Raw genomic sequence first — 15,592 nt, 5'->3', positions numbered from 1 at the left:
TCTCTCTTTAGGTCTTTCCTGGTTACCTTGTAACCCTCAATTGCCCTAACTGAACTTTCACATCTCATCCGAACACAAGCCTTCTTCTTCCTCTTGACAAGAGACTCAACTTCCTTCATAAAAGTGGCTCCTGCGCTCAACAACTTCCTCCCTGTCTGACAGATACATACTTAGCAAGGACACACAGTAGCTGTTCCTTGAATAAACCCCACATTTCTATTGTGCCCATGCCCTGTAGTTTCCTTCCCCATCCTATGCATCCTAAATTTTGTCTAATTGCATTGCAATTGCACTTTCACCCAGCTGCAGCTTTTGCCCTCCAGTGTATAGCTATCCTTTTCCATCGCTAAAATAAATATAACTGAATTGTGGTCACTATCACCAAAGTGCTCACCTACCTCCAAATCTAACACCTGGCCTGGTTCATTACACAGTACTAAATCTAAAGTGGCCTCGCCCCTTGTTGGCCTATCTACATACTGTGTCAGGAAACCCTCCTGCACATAATAGAGAAAAACTGATCCATCTCAAGTACGTAGACTGTAGTATTCCCAGTTAATATTTGGCAAGTTGAAGTCCCCCATAACAACTACCCTGTCACTCTCGTTCCTATCAAGAATCAACTTTGCTCTCCTTTTCTCAACATCTCTGGAACTACTTGGAGGCCTATAGAAAACTCCTAACAGGGTGAACTCTCCTTTCCTGTTTCTAATCTCAGCCCTTACTACCTCAGTTGATGAGTCCTCAAGCATCCTTTCTGCAGCTATAATACTGTCTTTGACTAACAATGCCACATCCCTACCTCTTTTACCATCTTCTCTGTTCTACCATTTCTGTCCCTGCTCTTCGCAAGTCCCAGAAATGGCCACAACATCGAAATCCCAGGTACTGACCTATGCTGCAAGTTCACCCACCTTATTCCGATGCTCTTGGCGTTGAAATAGACACACTTCAAACCAACTTTTTGCTTGCCAGTGCCTTCTTGCGCTGCTGAAACCTTGTTTCGGACCTCCCTACTCTCAACCTCCTCTATACTCGAACTATAATTTAGGTTCCCATCCCCCGGCTGAATTAGTTTTAACTCACCTGAAGAACATTAGCATAACTTCCCCCCCAGGATATTGGTACCCCTCTGGTTCAGGTGAAGACCACCCTGTTTGTAGAGGTCCCACCGACCCCAGAAAGAGTCCCAATTATGCAGGAATCCAAATCCCTCCCTCTTGCACCATCCCTGTAGCCACGTGTTTAATTCCTCTCTCTCCTTATTTCTTGCCTCGCTTGCAAGTGGCATGGGCAACAAACCAGAGATAACAACTCTGTTTGTCCTAGTTCTTAGCTTCCACCCTAGCTCCCTGAATTTCTACCTTAAATCCCCATGTCTCTTCCTACCTATGTCATTGGTGCCTATGTGGACCACGACTTGGAACCGCTCCCCTCACCTGCAAGGATCCTGAAAACACGATCAGATACATCATGAACCCTGGCACCTGGGAGGCAACACACCAAGTGTGAGTCACTCTTGTTTCCACAGAACTTCCTGTCTGTACCCCTAACTGTGGTGTCCCCAATGACTAATGCTATGCTCCTCATCCCCCTTCCCTTCTGAGCAACAGGGACAGACTCTGTGCCAGAGTTTGGTTGCACCGATGTAGAGAAGACTACATTGAGAGCACCGGATGAAGTAAACTAGGTTGGAGGAGAGGCAGGTGAACCTCTGTTTCACCTGGAAGGATAGTGGGAAGTGATGTGCTGGCAGGTTTTGCATCTTTTACTGTTGCAGGGGTAGGTACTGGACAGGCTGGGGAGAGGTTGGGTGGTGGTGTTTAGGGCGCTTGGTGGGAAGAGTGCAGCTAAACAAGGGGATATGAAGACAATGGTCCTTGTGGAAGGGAGAGGAATGGGGAGGGGTAGATGTTCTGAATGGTGGGATCTAATTTGAGTTGGGGAAAGTGTTTGAAGAGACCAGTGGAGTGGAAAGTGAGGACAAGGGGTCCTTTTCTTTATTGTGCATGAAGGGGAGATGGTTTAGAGCAGTGGAGCAAAGGAGGTGGTGTGGCTGTCTGTATGACAGAGTGGGAAAAAGCATGTTGGACTTTTGGGATTGGAACATTTCCTCGTCAGAGCAGATGTGACGGAGATGGAGTAATAGGGAAAACAGGATGGAGTTTTTGCAGGATACAGGGATGGGAGAGGGTGTAGTCTAGGTAGTTATGGGAATTATGGGTTAGTAGTAAATGTCAGTCCGTAAACTGTCACCAGAGATGGAAACAGAGAGTGGTCAAGAAAGAGGAGGGAGGTGTTCAAGATTGACCAAGTGAATTTGAAGGCAGGGTGGAAGTTGTTGGCACCAATGCAGTCATCAATATAATGGTAGAAGAGTTGGGAAACAGTACATGCACAGGTACTGAAGAGGGACTGTTTGACATAGCCGACAAAGAGGCATAGCTTGGACCCATGCAAGTGCCCATGGCTACCCCCTGGATTTGGAAGAAATGGGAAGAGTTGAAGGAAAAGTATTGAGTGTAAGGACTAATTTAGCAAGGTGGAGGTGGGTATTGATGGAACATGACTGGATGGGTCTGTTGGAGAGGAAGAAACTGAGAGCATGCAGGTCGTCATTGTGGGGAATGGACATATGTAAAGACTGCACCTCCATAACAAAGATGAAGTGCTGGGGGCTGGGGAACTGGAGGTTTCTGTAGAGGTGGAGGTCATGGCTAGTGTGCCGGATGTAAGTGGGATGTGCCTGAACCAAAGGGGAGAGAATGGAGTCGAAGTAGGAAGAAATGAAATCGGTGGGGCAGGAGCATGTGGAGATGATGGGTCAGCCGGGATGGTTACGCTTGTGGATCTTGGGGAGCAGGTAGAACCAGGCAGTCTGAGGCTTGGGGATGATGAGGTTGGAGCCAGTGGAGGGGAGATCACCAGAGGTGATGAGGTCATGGACCATGTCAGTGATGGTGGCCTGATGGGTCATCTTGGGGTTGTGGTCAAGGGGGAAGTAGGATGTGGTATTGGAGGGCTGATGTTTGGCCCTGCGGCATTGAGGTCCATCCTCTAGACTACCACCGCCCTGTCTTTCACATGGAACTTGTTGAGATGGGGGCAGAGGGGTACGAACGTGAGCCCTTTACTGAGGATGGACAAGTTCCATGCTCACCACAACGTGGAGGTCTTCTTCCGCCGCCTCCACTTTCATGCCATCTTCTTTGACAAAGACTCCCAACCACTCTCTGAGTACCCCTTCTCCTGCCTCCAACCTTCGTCTTCCACTTGGATACCTCCTTCTGTCCTCTTACCCTCCCTGGACTTTTTTATTGCTGACTGCCAACCTGTCATCAGTCACCTCGATTTCTGCACACCCCTCACTTACTCCAACCTCACCCCCTCCAAATGTGCAGCACTGCATTCCCTCGATATCAATCCCTGTTTGATCATCAAACCCGCTGACAAAGGCAGGGAGACGATAGTCTGGAGGACAGACCTTTATGATATAGAGGCTGAATTTCAGCTCTCTGAAACCATGTCCTACCTCCCCCTTGACCACAACCCCATGATGACCCATCAGGCCACCATCACTCACACGGTCCATGACCTCATTGCCTCCGGTGATCTCTCCTCCACCGCCTCTAACCTCATTGACCCCAGCCCTGCACTGCCCAGTTCTACCTGCTCCCCAAGATCCACAAGCCCAACTACACCGGCTGACCCGTCATCTCCTCATGGTCCTAAGACACTGAACTCCTTTCATCCTTCTCACTCCATTCTCTCTCCCTTGATCCATGCACTTCCCACCTACATCCGGAACACTAACCACGCCCACCACCTCTTCGAAAACTTCCAATTCCCTGACCCTCAGTGCCTCATCTTCACTATGCATGTGCAATCCTTATACACATCCATTCTCAAAATGACAGCTTGCATGCCCTCAGTTTCTTCCTCTCCAACAGACCCATCCAGTCCCCTTCTAGCAATACCGTCTTCCGCCTCACCAAATTAGTCCACACCTGCAATAACTTTTCATTCAACTCTTCCCATTTCCTCCAAATCCAGGCAGTGGTTATGGTCACTCACATGGATCCTAGCTACACCTGCCTCTTTCTTGGCTACGTGGAATTGTCCCTCTTCACTACCTGTGTAGGTACTGTTTCCCAACTCTTCCGCTGTTATGTCGATGACTGCATCGGTGCTGCATCCTGCACCCAGGCTAAACTGGAGCAGTTCATTGACTTTGCCGACAATTTCCACCCTTTCCTCAAATTCACTTGATCTATCTCAGATACCACCCTCCCTTTTCTTGACCTCTCCATTTCCATCTCCAGTGACAGTTTACGGACTGACATTTACTATAAAACCACAGACTCCCATAACTACCTGGATTACACCTCCTCCCCCTCCGTATCCTGCAAAAACTCCATCCTGTTTTCCCAATTATTTTGTCTCTGTCACATCTGTTTGATGAGGAGACGTTCCATTCCCAAGCATCCCAGATATCCATCTATTTTAAACAATGTGCTTTTCCCCACTCTGACATCCAGACAGCCCACCATCGCATCTCCTCCATTCCCTGCTCCACTGCTCTAGACCACCCCTCCTCCAAACATAATAAAGACATGGTCCCCCTCGTTTTCACTTTCTACCCTACTTGTCTCTTATCCAATGTATCATCTTCAAACTCCAATTGGATCCCACCACCCAGAACATCCCTCCCCATTCCTCTGCCTTCCACAAGGACTGTTCCCTTTGTCTCCCCTTGGTTAGTGCCACTCTCCCCACCAAGTGCCCAACTCCCGCAGTACCTTCCCCTGCAACTGTAAAGATGCAAAACTTGCTGGCACACCACCTCCCTCACCTCTATTCAGGGCTCCAAACAGTCATCCCAGGTGAAACAGAGGTTCACCTGCCTCTCCTCTAGACTAGTTTACTTCATCCAGTTCTCCGAATGAAGTCTTCTCTACATTGGTGAGACCAAATGCAAACTAAGGGAATGTTTCGCTGAGCATCTCGGCCGGGTCCATAAGGGCTAGCCTGACCTCCTGATCACCGCTCATATTTATTCACCCTTCCCATTCCCATCTTTGACATGTCCATCCTCAGTCTCCTGCATTGTCATGGTGAGTCAGACTGCAAACTGGAAGAACATTTTATCTTCCATCTGGCAGCCTGCATTGAGTTCTCCAATTTCAAATAACCTTCCCACCAATCCCCAATTGCCTTTCCACTCCTGCCTCCTCCCATCCATTCTACCTACCAACTTTTCCTTCCAGCTACCAAATGGATTCACCATTCCCACTGATCAACCAGGTCCTATCCACCACCAGTATCCACCTGTCACTGCTATTTTCCCTACTCAAAACCCTCCCCCCTCTTTAGCTGCAGCTCCCCCTACCCCCACCTCCATTCCTGAGGAAGGGTTAGAGCAAAAATATTGACTTCTCTACCTCCTGATGCTGCCTGGCTTGCTGTGTTCTTCCTGCCTCCTGCTTGTCTACTTTGGATTCCAACATCTGCAGTTGTTTTGTCTGTTTTGAAATGAATGCCAACATTGCATTTGTCCTCCTAACTGTCAATTGAACCTGTATTTTAATCTTAAGAGAATCTTGAACCAGGTCTCACAAATCCCTTTTTGCTTCAGATTTCCAAAACCTTTCCCCTTCAGGAAACAGTACAAACTTCTATTCTTCCTACCAAAGTGCATAATCTCACAGTCTCCCACACTATACTCCATCTGCCACTTCTTTTCCCACTCTCCTACCCTGTCCAAGTCCTTCTGCAACCTCCCCATTTCTTCAACACTATCTGTCCCTCTTGTGTCATCTGCAAACTTAGCTACAATACTCTTAGTTCCTTTGCCTAGATTGTTAATGTATAACGTGAATAGTCACCACTTGTATTTTGAACATGTTCAGGTTGCAGTTTGGTCTCAATGTCTTAATTTGTAAAATAGATACCATCTCATAAAAAATAGAATTATACCATTCCTTTTTCCCTTTCCAGCAGCTTCAGAAAACTACTGAGTTTCTCCAGTGACAGCCATATTTTTCTTATTTATATTGCAGCATTGTTACCAAAAAACATTTCCACTTCAGAAGTTACTACTTTGAATCAAACAGAGGAGGTCTCTAATATGTTGTGTTCACAGCTCGACACAGCTGTAATTTCCCCTCATTTTTCCTGCATGTATCCTTGAAGATAATACATAAAAGTAATACATTTCAGACAGAAAATATTCATTCCCACACTTACCATTCTTGTTTTTATAATCCTGGTTCCTTCAAATATTCTAGTTGTGTTAGCTAGAAAAAGAACAAAGATCTTAATTTAAATCAAATTAATTTATAAATAAAAATGTTATAAATTAGGTCATAGAGTCATAGAGACGTACAGCATGGAAACAGACCCTTCAGTCCAACCCGTCCATGCCCCTTATAATTTTGTAAACCTCTATAAGGTCACCTCTCAGCCTCCGAAGCTCCAGGGAAAATAGCTCCAACCTGTTCAGCCTCTCCCTATAGCTCAAATCCTCCAACCCCGGCAACATCCTTGTAAATTTTTTCTGAACCCTTTCAAGTTTCACAACATCTTTCCAATAGGAAGGAGACCAGAATTGCACGCAATATTCCAACCGTGGCCTAACCAACGTCCTGTACAGCCGCAACATGACCTCCCAACTCCTGTACTCAATACTCTGACCAATAAAGGAAAACATATAAATTAGGTCATAGAGTCATAGAGACGTACAGCATGGAAACAGACCCTTCAGTCCAACCCGTCCATGCCGACCAGATATTCCAACCCAATCTAGTCCCACCTACCAGCACCCGGCCCATATCTCTCCAAATCCTTCCTATTCATTTACCCATCCAAATGCCTCTTAAATGCTCAGCCTTCTTCACTATCTTATCTACCTGCGACTCCACTTTCAAGGAGCTATGAACCTGCACTCCAAGGTCTCTCTGTTCAGTAACACTCCCTAGGACCTTACCATTAAGTTTATAAGGTGTTTTGAAATGTAACAAAAAATGATTACCTATATCCTGATCATAACTTGTTGATGGTGAAAATATACTTAGGAACACATATTTTGATCTCGGTTTTAAAAGACAAGTTACACGGTTCTGTTTATAATTAATATGCCATGTATCCCTTACAATCCATTTGGTTGTGCTCAATGAAAAACATGTAACCAGAATTTAGTATGGCAGGCTCTGAAAGAACATGCGGAGTACACACAACAGACTCAGAATTCTGCAGATGGGCAATGCTGAACAATGTCTCTGATATTTTGAATCTCCCTATTCAGAGGCATTAATGCACATTTATGCACATAGGTGAGACTTGAACCGACATCGCTTGGCTCAAAGGTATGGACATTACTCATGTCACAAGACAAACACAGTCCATGTTTTTTTTTATTTAACCTATTTTTCTAATCAACCTGATCAGAGAGATGTTATTACACACATCTGGAGTAGGTGACACTGGAACCTAGGCCTCCCAGATACTATCATTACACCATAAGAAAGTCCCCCAAATAACAAGCTCCATTCACTTCTATCAGCAACTGGAAACAATGAACTTTGCCCAGATATTGAGGGAGCACTGTTATTTCTGCCCGGTTTCAAAGTGGAGACGTTCTGCATGCTAGGCAAACATGGCAACGACTATACTACAGAAAAATGATAAAATTCCATCTGTAATGGGGCTTCATCCTACAACTGTCTCAAGAGCAAGAGCGTTCCGTACTGATCTATAGCTAACACCAAACAATTTGTTAATGCCAAGTTAATTGCATTATTACATTTTTTAAAATTTAAACTATTTTTCTAATCATCCTGCTCAGACATATTGTTACACACCTGGCACAGGTGGAACTTTCAGTTCAGGGCAGAGACACTACTACCGCAGTACAGGAGGATCCTAGGCACAGCCTATGATGCCTATGTTGTCCAGGCATTTATTTTTGATTTACAAAAAAAAATCTCCAATCAATAGGTGTACCCAAATGAACCTCAACCCCACCACACATTGGTACACACAAATTCTTCTTCTGAGAAATTTAACATCTGAGATTTAGATAAGGCTAATTTCACTGTTCATGTAAACTAGGGAAATTAGTTAATTGGTAAAGTAACAAACAAAGGTGGGGAGGGATGCTGCCAGCTCAAGACCATTACTTGCTAATAAAACAAACATGAACAACAAAATAGGTAAGACACAACATAAAATAGAATATCCATAAATGGAAATAATCTGAATTACGGTATAAGGTGACAGAACATATAGTAACAGCTACAAAAGGGGAAGGTGAAAATAAACTTACAAAGAAAATAAAAATCAATACAAGAAGGTATAATTGAGTAAAAAAAAGAGGGTGATTACAGACAAAATGGCCTCATAAAAACAATGTTGACATTATAAATAAAGTTAACAAAATGTTTAAAATTTTAAGTATTTTAATGAATATTCTTAAATATGAGGAAAGGTATGGCAGACACCGCAACAAAACTAATCTTGAAGTAGGGATGGGCACTCATTAAACTAACAAATTAACAATTAGCAAATTAAAAGTAAGATAGAAAATAATGGCAAGATCTTAATTTAAAATGGTGGACAGGCCCCATTTTAAAGGATATTGGTCTGCCAAATTGGCAAGTTTTCCAACTCAATATTCTTGCCTCAATAATAGGGCAGATACCTGGGAGGATCTTCCCTTTTGTGTGGGAGACTAATGCTAGGGACATAGTTTAAGAATAAAAGACCCCCCCTCTTTTTAATTATCTCAAATGGTTGTTTGAGTATGGAATTCACTTACCTAGAAGGTAACAGAGGCTGAAATCTTCAATTTATTCAAAGTTGAGTCAGGTAAAATTTTGGTAAAGAAGTCAGTCAAGGGTTCTGAGCAAAATGGCCTACTCTGCTCCAATGCTCCTAAATAATCATTTTTTAAACTACAATTTATGGAAGACTTGGAATAGAGGCAGTGTTAGTTGAATATTGCTTTCCATTAATCATTTGTCAACTGGAAATAAAAATTTTAAAACTCTAAAATCCTCATATTGCCTCTGCATAAAAATACTTTACTATGTTTTCAGGCCAATATTCCCTTATCTTAATTAATTACAGATTGTCACACATTTGTGAGTGCTATTGAACATGCTGGTGAATTATTCCACACTAGATGCAGAAACATTGAGCCCATTTCAAGGCTAACTCTATGTTTACGAGAAAGTGAGGGCTGCAGATACTGGAGGTCAGAGTCGAAAAGTGTGGCGCTGGAAAAGGACAGCAGGTCAGGCAGCATCTGAGGAGCAAAAGAGTCGGCGTTTTGGTCATTAGCCCTTCATCAAGAATAGGGCTGAGACATAAATAAGAGGGTGGGGTGGGGCTGGGAGGAAGGTAGCTTGGAAGGTGGTATAGGTGGGAAGGAAGATTGCCAGGTGGGACGGTCCAAGAGGGCGGTGCCGAGTTGGAGGGATCTGGGATAATGTGGGAGGAGGGAGGATGAGGAAACTGGTGAAATCAACATTGATGCCGTATGGTTGGTGGTCCCCAAGGCTAGGATTTGGTGGTGGAGAAAGCCCAGGACTTGTATGTCCTTGGCGGAGTGCAAAGGGAGTTGAAGTGTTCGGCCACAGCAAGGTGGGATTGTTTGATGCGTATGTCCCAGAGCTGTTTTCTGAAATGTTCCACAAGTTGGCGTCTTGTCTCCCCAATGTAGATGAGTCCACATCAAGAGCAACGGACACAGTTGATGAGGTATTTGGATTTGCAGGAAAATCTTTCACAGTAAATCAGATGTTTAATATGTTTCAGAGAACATCTATGGGACATACCAAACAACCCCACCGACCACTTCAACTCCCCCTTCCACTCTGTTAAGGACATGCAAGTCCTGGGCTTCCTCCACTGCCAAATCCTAGCCACCCAATATCTGGAAGAAGAACGCCTTATCTTCTGCCTTGGGACACTCCAACCACACAGCATCAATACTGATTTCACCAGTTTCCTCATCTCCCCTCCCCCCACCGCATCCCAGTCCAACCCTCCAACTCGGCACCATCCTCTTGAACTGTCCACCTATCCATCTTCCTTCCCACCTATCCGCTGCACCCTAAGCTCTGACATATCACCACCACTCCAACCTGCATCTACCTATTGCCTTCTAAGCTACCTTCCCCTCAGCCCCACCATCCATCCTATTTATCTCTCAGCCCCCTTATCCCACCCCCACATTCCTGATGAAGGGTTTATGCCTGAAACATCGACTCTCCTCTCCTGCTCCTCAGATGCTGCTTGACCTGCTGTGCTTTTCCAGCGTCATACCTTTCGACTCATACTCTATGTTTACACTAAATACTAAACACATATGCTTTTTGCAGATGTTACAGTCTCTGAATGCACAAAACTCATAAGAATACACCTTTTTACACATGCATCATTTTAGTCTGAACAGCTACTTCCATTAAACTAAAATCACTTTTTGAATTTTATGCTTTGCATTTCACTTTAAAAATGCAGTTTGCTATAAATCAGTTGGAATCTGATTTCACTTTACTTCATTTGCTCAGCATCCTCTGTATGGGTAGCCACCTTGTCACACAGTTGTAGAAGCTTTGTCATTTATATGCTATTTACAAAGACGCATATGTTTCCAAGCACAGCTTTATCAGAGTGGAGAATACATCTGCAAGGAACAGATAACTATATTTTTGTCACTCCATAATATAACTATTCCAATATTGAACTTGTTTTTGACAATAATAAAAACTGTCATTATGAGTTATGGCAAGAAAAGCCAGAGAGAAATGCAGTTGGGTGGATAATGTGATTTGGATATAGATAGGTGATGATGCAGAACCACTTATACTCCAGTAAATGTAGGCAGAGGGATATAGTAGAAGACTTAACCACACACCAAAGGTAATGAGAATTTCCAATGCTTTTTCATCGCCCAACAATTTCACTGGTTTGCCTGAAAATTTTTGAAAACAGGTATTCAAACATTTATAACACAATTCAGAAATTACTGCTAGTTTTCAGTAAAACTATCTTTTCCCATCAGGTGGCTCCATTGTGATCATAGTCCAGTGAAAGGCACAGGTCCAGGCTTTCTGGATGAAGCAGCAAAGGGTCAGTTAACCGTTCTCATGGAAGTCTGATGACTGCAGGAGGAGATAAGTGGAGACAAGCTACGTATTTTTTTTCTAAAATGTGCTGCTGCATTCAGATAAGCTTTTACAGCTTTCATGTTTTTCAGTACATGAGTGAATAGTTGGCTGGGTGTTAGAGATTGTCAGGTGATAGGGATAGTCTGAGTTGGGGCGGAGTGGTCTAGCATGAATTGCAGATTGGTTGAATGGAAAGGATTTAGCAAGGTTGGGGACTTGGGACAGAGAGGAGGTTGTAGTCAGGTCTGCTGGCAGGATGTTTGGTGGAAGTTGGGAGTGCCACATGGCACTCAGTTCAGTTACATGAGCTAATCTTGGATTTTGACCTAGTTATTATGCTGTGTAATATTTCATGGGTAAATATCCAGAAAGTCCACTATATCCTGAACTCCATTTTCAAAAACTCTGGTCCATGTCTCTGATACTGAGCTCAGGATTCCAAATAACAGAAGTCAGTCCGTCAAGAGTTTAAACAATCTGGGAAATTACAGGACAAGTGTGTCTTCAAGGCTTCCATGTGGTCTGACATGCATCTCTCAACTCACGTCCAGATTTTGACGCTCTGGATACCAGATGCTTTGGGCCACAGAGCTTTACAACAATCTCAGTGACAACATATGGAACAGCCATAAAGACACAAACACTAACAGCTCTAAAATGGATTAAATACACAGTGCTAAATAGCATGCATTATAAAAAGCAAACAACATCTGGGTGTTGGTTGAAGGTCAAATAATATACTTGGAGTTCAGAACACACTGTAAATCTCCTGAGTTTTGCTCTTGATTTATGCCAATATTAAAACACCACTTTGCATCACTGTAGATATTCACACTTATTTTATGTGACAACATGTGCAATCAAAATATAAATATTGTGAAGATTTATTCAAAAAACACAATTAATTTTGGTGAAACTTAGATTTCCTCCAAACAGTATTCCATTATTTTTTGATGCTGATGGCCCTGTTAGGTATTTTCAGTTATTTCTAATTTCATTTCAGTTTCCTGTCTTTCCTTCCTGTTTTAATACTGCATTACCACTGATTTAATTTCCTTTCACAAACACTGCTTTGATATTGTTTCCAAACATTTGTGGATTGTCAGGTTTTTATATTTTTATTGCAAACTACAGATTGTCTTTCCATTTTAATTTTGAATTTACAAATATAATTACTTTTAGGTGTGTTATTTACAATAAGCAATAATAAATTGTTTAAGAATGTCTCGTTTTTTCAAGTATTTCTGTACAGCTTTACAAATAGCTGTTGAATCTCAAATCCATGCACCATTATCCATGGCAATAAAAGTGTTTATACGCTTACAGATTTGTTCAATCTTGCCAACATTTGGGAAATAAACCTTACAATGGGATATCAATTATCAGTTTTGGTAAGGGAGACGCAGAGCACAGAAAAGAACTTGTAGTTATATTTACATTATGTTTTTAATCAGTAATAAAACCATTTATTCAGGTTAAAACAGATGTAAATGTTTCAAACTAGAATTACTTTTCTCATTTTGACTCACCTTGAAACAGCATTGTCTGGCTAAAATCGCTTCGCAGGTCATTCTGACACACAGCTTGAACACGAAACAGGTAGAGTTTATCGAGGGAGACATGATTGATAACTGCTTCCTGTGTTAAGAATATACAGAAGCAAATTGCTTATTGCATATCCAGTTAATAAATTGAAGGAGCATTTAGAATTCAACCATCTTAAAAATACTAAATTATCCATACAATAACACACAATTTTCTAGTTATTTTAAGTATAATCTATGGTCAACTACAAACTCGAACTTGATTAGCTGGAGTTCAAACCAAACAATCTTTTAACATACTAATACAAATAATTAAAGAACCAACGAATACCAATTTATTAAAAAAAAAGAATGAACATTCTTGCCCCAATGTCTAATTCAGAGTTAGGAAGATACTTAAAAATCCAATATTAATACTGCATGGTGCAAAATCATTATCCCTCAGGCACTAGGATTAGATTTAGATTTATGAACACATAAATCAATATCTTATGTGTATTAGAGTGATTAAGCTGCAATAAAATAAATAAATGTAAAAGAAGAATTACAGTGTAATTCATTCCACAGCTAATTAAGTCCACTTACGGGCAAAATATATAGGTATTTTATATTATTATATTAGTAGCAATTTTGACTCAAGGTAGTGACAAGACCATATTTGTTGCATGCAGTGACCTCTATTTAAAGGCAGTTTTGGCTGTCTCCCAAATGAACAGGATTCCACGTGTCTGGGTTTATTCCGCATGCTGTATCTGATTGGCTTTTGAGGATTTTCCAGCAAAAATCCATGTTCTTTTCAAGGACTTCCCCATTCTGGAAAAACATTTTTTTCTTAATCCCATTAGCCCACAGGATCTCTGCAGCTTCTAACAGGTGTATAGCATCTACTCGGCAAACCAGCTGATGACAGTCACTCCGCTCAGCTGTTAGCAGCAGATATGATATGCTCAAAGATGTGAAACAGCCCAAACAACGTCAGCATCAGATACAGTGGGGTTATATCGCATCTATAATATCAGATTAAAAATATTTCACAAAAGTACAGTAATAATGTTGCAGCAATTGACAAATTCAATCTTGCTCTTGAACATATAAAGTACATCAAATATTGCACAAGTCCTAATGCTAATGAATGGCACTGAATGTTCAAAAACCAACTTAATTGAGCATGCCAATAACTTTAGGCTTTGAGGCTGTCAAACCATTAGTGTGATATCTGTCACTTGATGACCACTACTTTCATTTTCACTCTTTGCAATAGATAAAATTAGATAAAGAAACAAAGCCAGAAGAATTTGGAAGATACATAGAAATCTACTGACAAAATTGCTCACGCTTTTGTTGGAAATTTGAAACAAAACAGAAATTGCGAGAGGAATTCTGCAGGTGGGCAGCATCTGTAGAGAAAAAGCAGTGTTAATGTTTCGAGTCCAGTTACCCCATCCTCAGAACAGTATCATTGGACTCGAAAAATCAACTCTGCTTTCTCACCACAGATGCTGCCAGATGTACTAAGTTTCTTACAATTTCTGTTTTTGTTTAAGATTTCTAGCATCCGCAGTTCTTTTTCGATGGAAATTTGACAGGTCATTTTTGTTTCCAGAAGTTGGAACACTGTCAATGATCTTCAGTTTGAGGTTTGTTCCTATGCTACAATTTGGCATAGATTCACAGAATGGTTGCAGCACAGAAGGCAGCCATATGGCTCATTATGTCCATGCCAGCTCTCTACAATAGCAAGTGACCAGAACTGCTCACCCAGATTATCCCTATTGCTCTGCAATTTTTCTTTTTTCCTGGTAATTATCTAGCTCTCTTTCAAGGTTATGATTGAACCTGCCTCCAGCACACTCACAAGCTCACACTGAACACTGCTCCATAAAATGTTTCCCTCATGTTGCTGTTGCATCTCCTTCAATCATCTTAAAGTGTTGTCTTCTGGCTCTCAATCCTTCTGCCAAGTAGAACAGTTTCTAACCATTCTGACCAAAACTATGATGATTCTGTCAAATGTCCCCTTAATCTTCTTTTCTCCAAGGAGAACAACCCCAGCTTCTCCAACCTATCCATTTAAGTGAAGTCCTACATCCATGCAACCATTCTTATGAAACCCTCTGTACTGTCTCTAATGCTTAATGTTGCTTAGAACAATTCTGGCCACCCTTCTTTAAGAAGAATGTTGTTAAACTCGAGAAGGTACATTTACAAGGATATTGCTGGGACTGGAAGGTTTGAATTGTAGGCATAGGCTGAATAGGCTGGGCTTTTTCCCAGAAGTGCGGATACTGAGGGGTTACATTATAGAGATTTATAAAATCATGAGGTGCATGGATAGGGTGACTAGACAAGGACTTTTTCCTAGGGTTGGGGAGTCTAGAGGGCATAGGTTTAAGGTGAGAGGGAAAAGACTTAAAAAGAGCCTGAGGGGCAACTTTTTCACGCAGAAAGTGTTGCATGTATGGAATGAGCTGCCAGAGGAAGTGGTGGAGGCTGGTACAATGACAACATTTAAAAAGCATGTGATTGGATATATGAATAGGAAGGGTTTAGAGGGATATGGACCAAATGCTGGCAAATGGGACTAGGTCAGGTTGGGATGTCTGGTCAGTGCAGGCGAGTCCATGCTATATGCCTCTATGGCACCATAAGTAGGGAGACAGTAGGGCCCATTAAAAACCACAGTGACAGCTTTTTTTTGGTGGAACCAGAGGACGCAGATAGGGTACTAATGAATACTTTGTGTTGGTGTTCACTAGTGAGAGGGATGATGTAGGTATAGAAATCAAGGAGAAGAACTGTGAAATATTTCAAAAAATAAGCACAGACATAAAGTAGTGGGCTGGTAGGCTTGAAAGTAAATATATCTCCAGGGTCAGA

The 15,592-nt window shown here is 42.1% G+C and overlaps 1 protein-coding gene across 1 annotated transcript in view; it reads right to left on the bottom strand.

The window, feature by feature from the left end:
- The window catches only part of LOC122559046 (receptor-type tyrosine-protein phosphatase gamma-like), a 644,852-nt gene that overhangs the window by 144,803 nt on the left and 484,457 nt on the right, over positions 1 to 15,592 (bottom strand). Inside the window, exons 10-11 of the mRNA XM_043708214.1 lie at positions 12,701 to 12,809; positions 6,247 to 6,296 (exon numbers count right to left, since the gene is read on the bottom strand). Of these exons, the coding sequence (XP_043564149.1) occupies positions 6,247 to 6,296; positions 12,701 to 12,809 (159 nt within the window). The remainder of the gene's footprint in view (positions 1 to 6,246; positions 6,297 to 12,700; positions 12,810 to 15,592) is intronic.

Source organism: Chiloscyllium plagiosum, chromosome 18 (assembly GCF_004010195.1).
Source record: "Chiloscyllium plagiosum isolate BGI_BamShark_2017 chromosome 18, ASM401019v2, whole genome shotgun sequence".
In the NCBI taxonomy this organism is placed as follows: domain Eukaryota; kingdom Metazoa; phylum Chordata; class Chondrichthyes; order Orectolobiformes; family Hemiscylliidae; genus Chiloscyllium; species Chiloscyllium plagiosum.
This window is presented reverse-complemented; position numbering and strand designations above follow the sequence as displayed.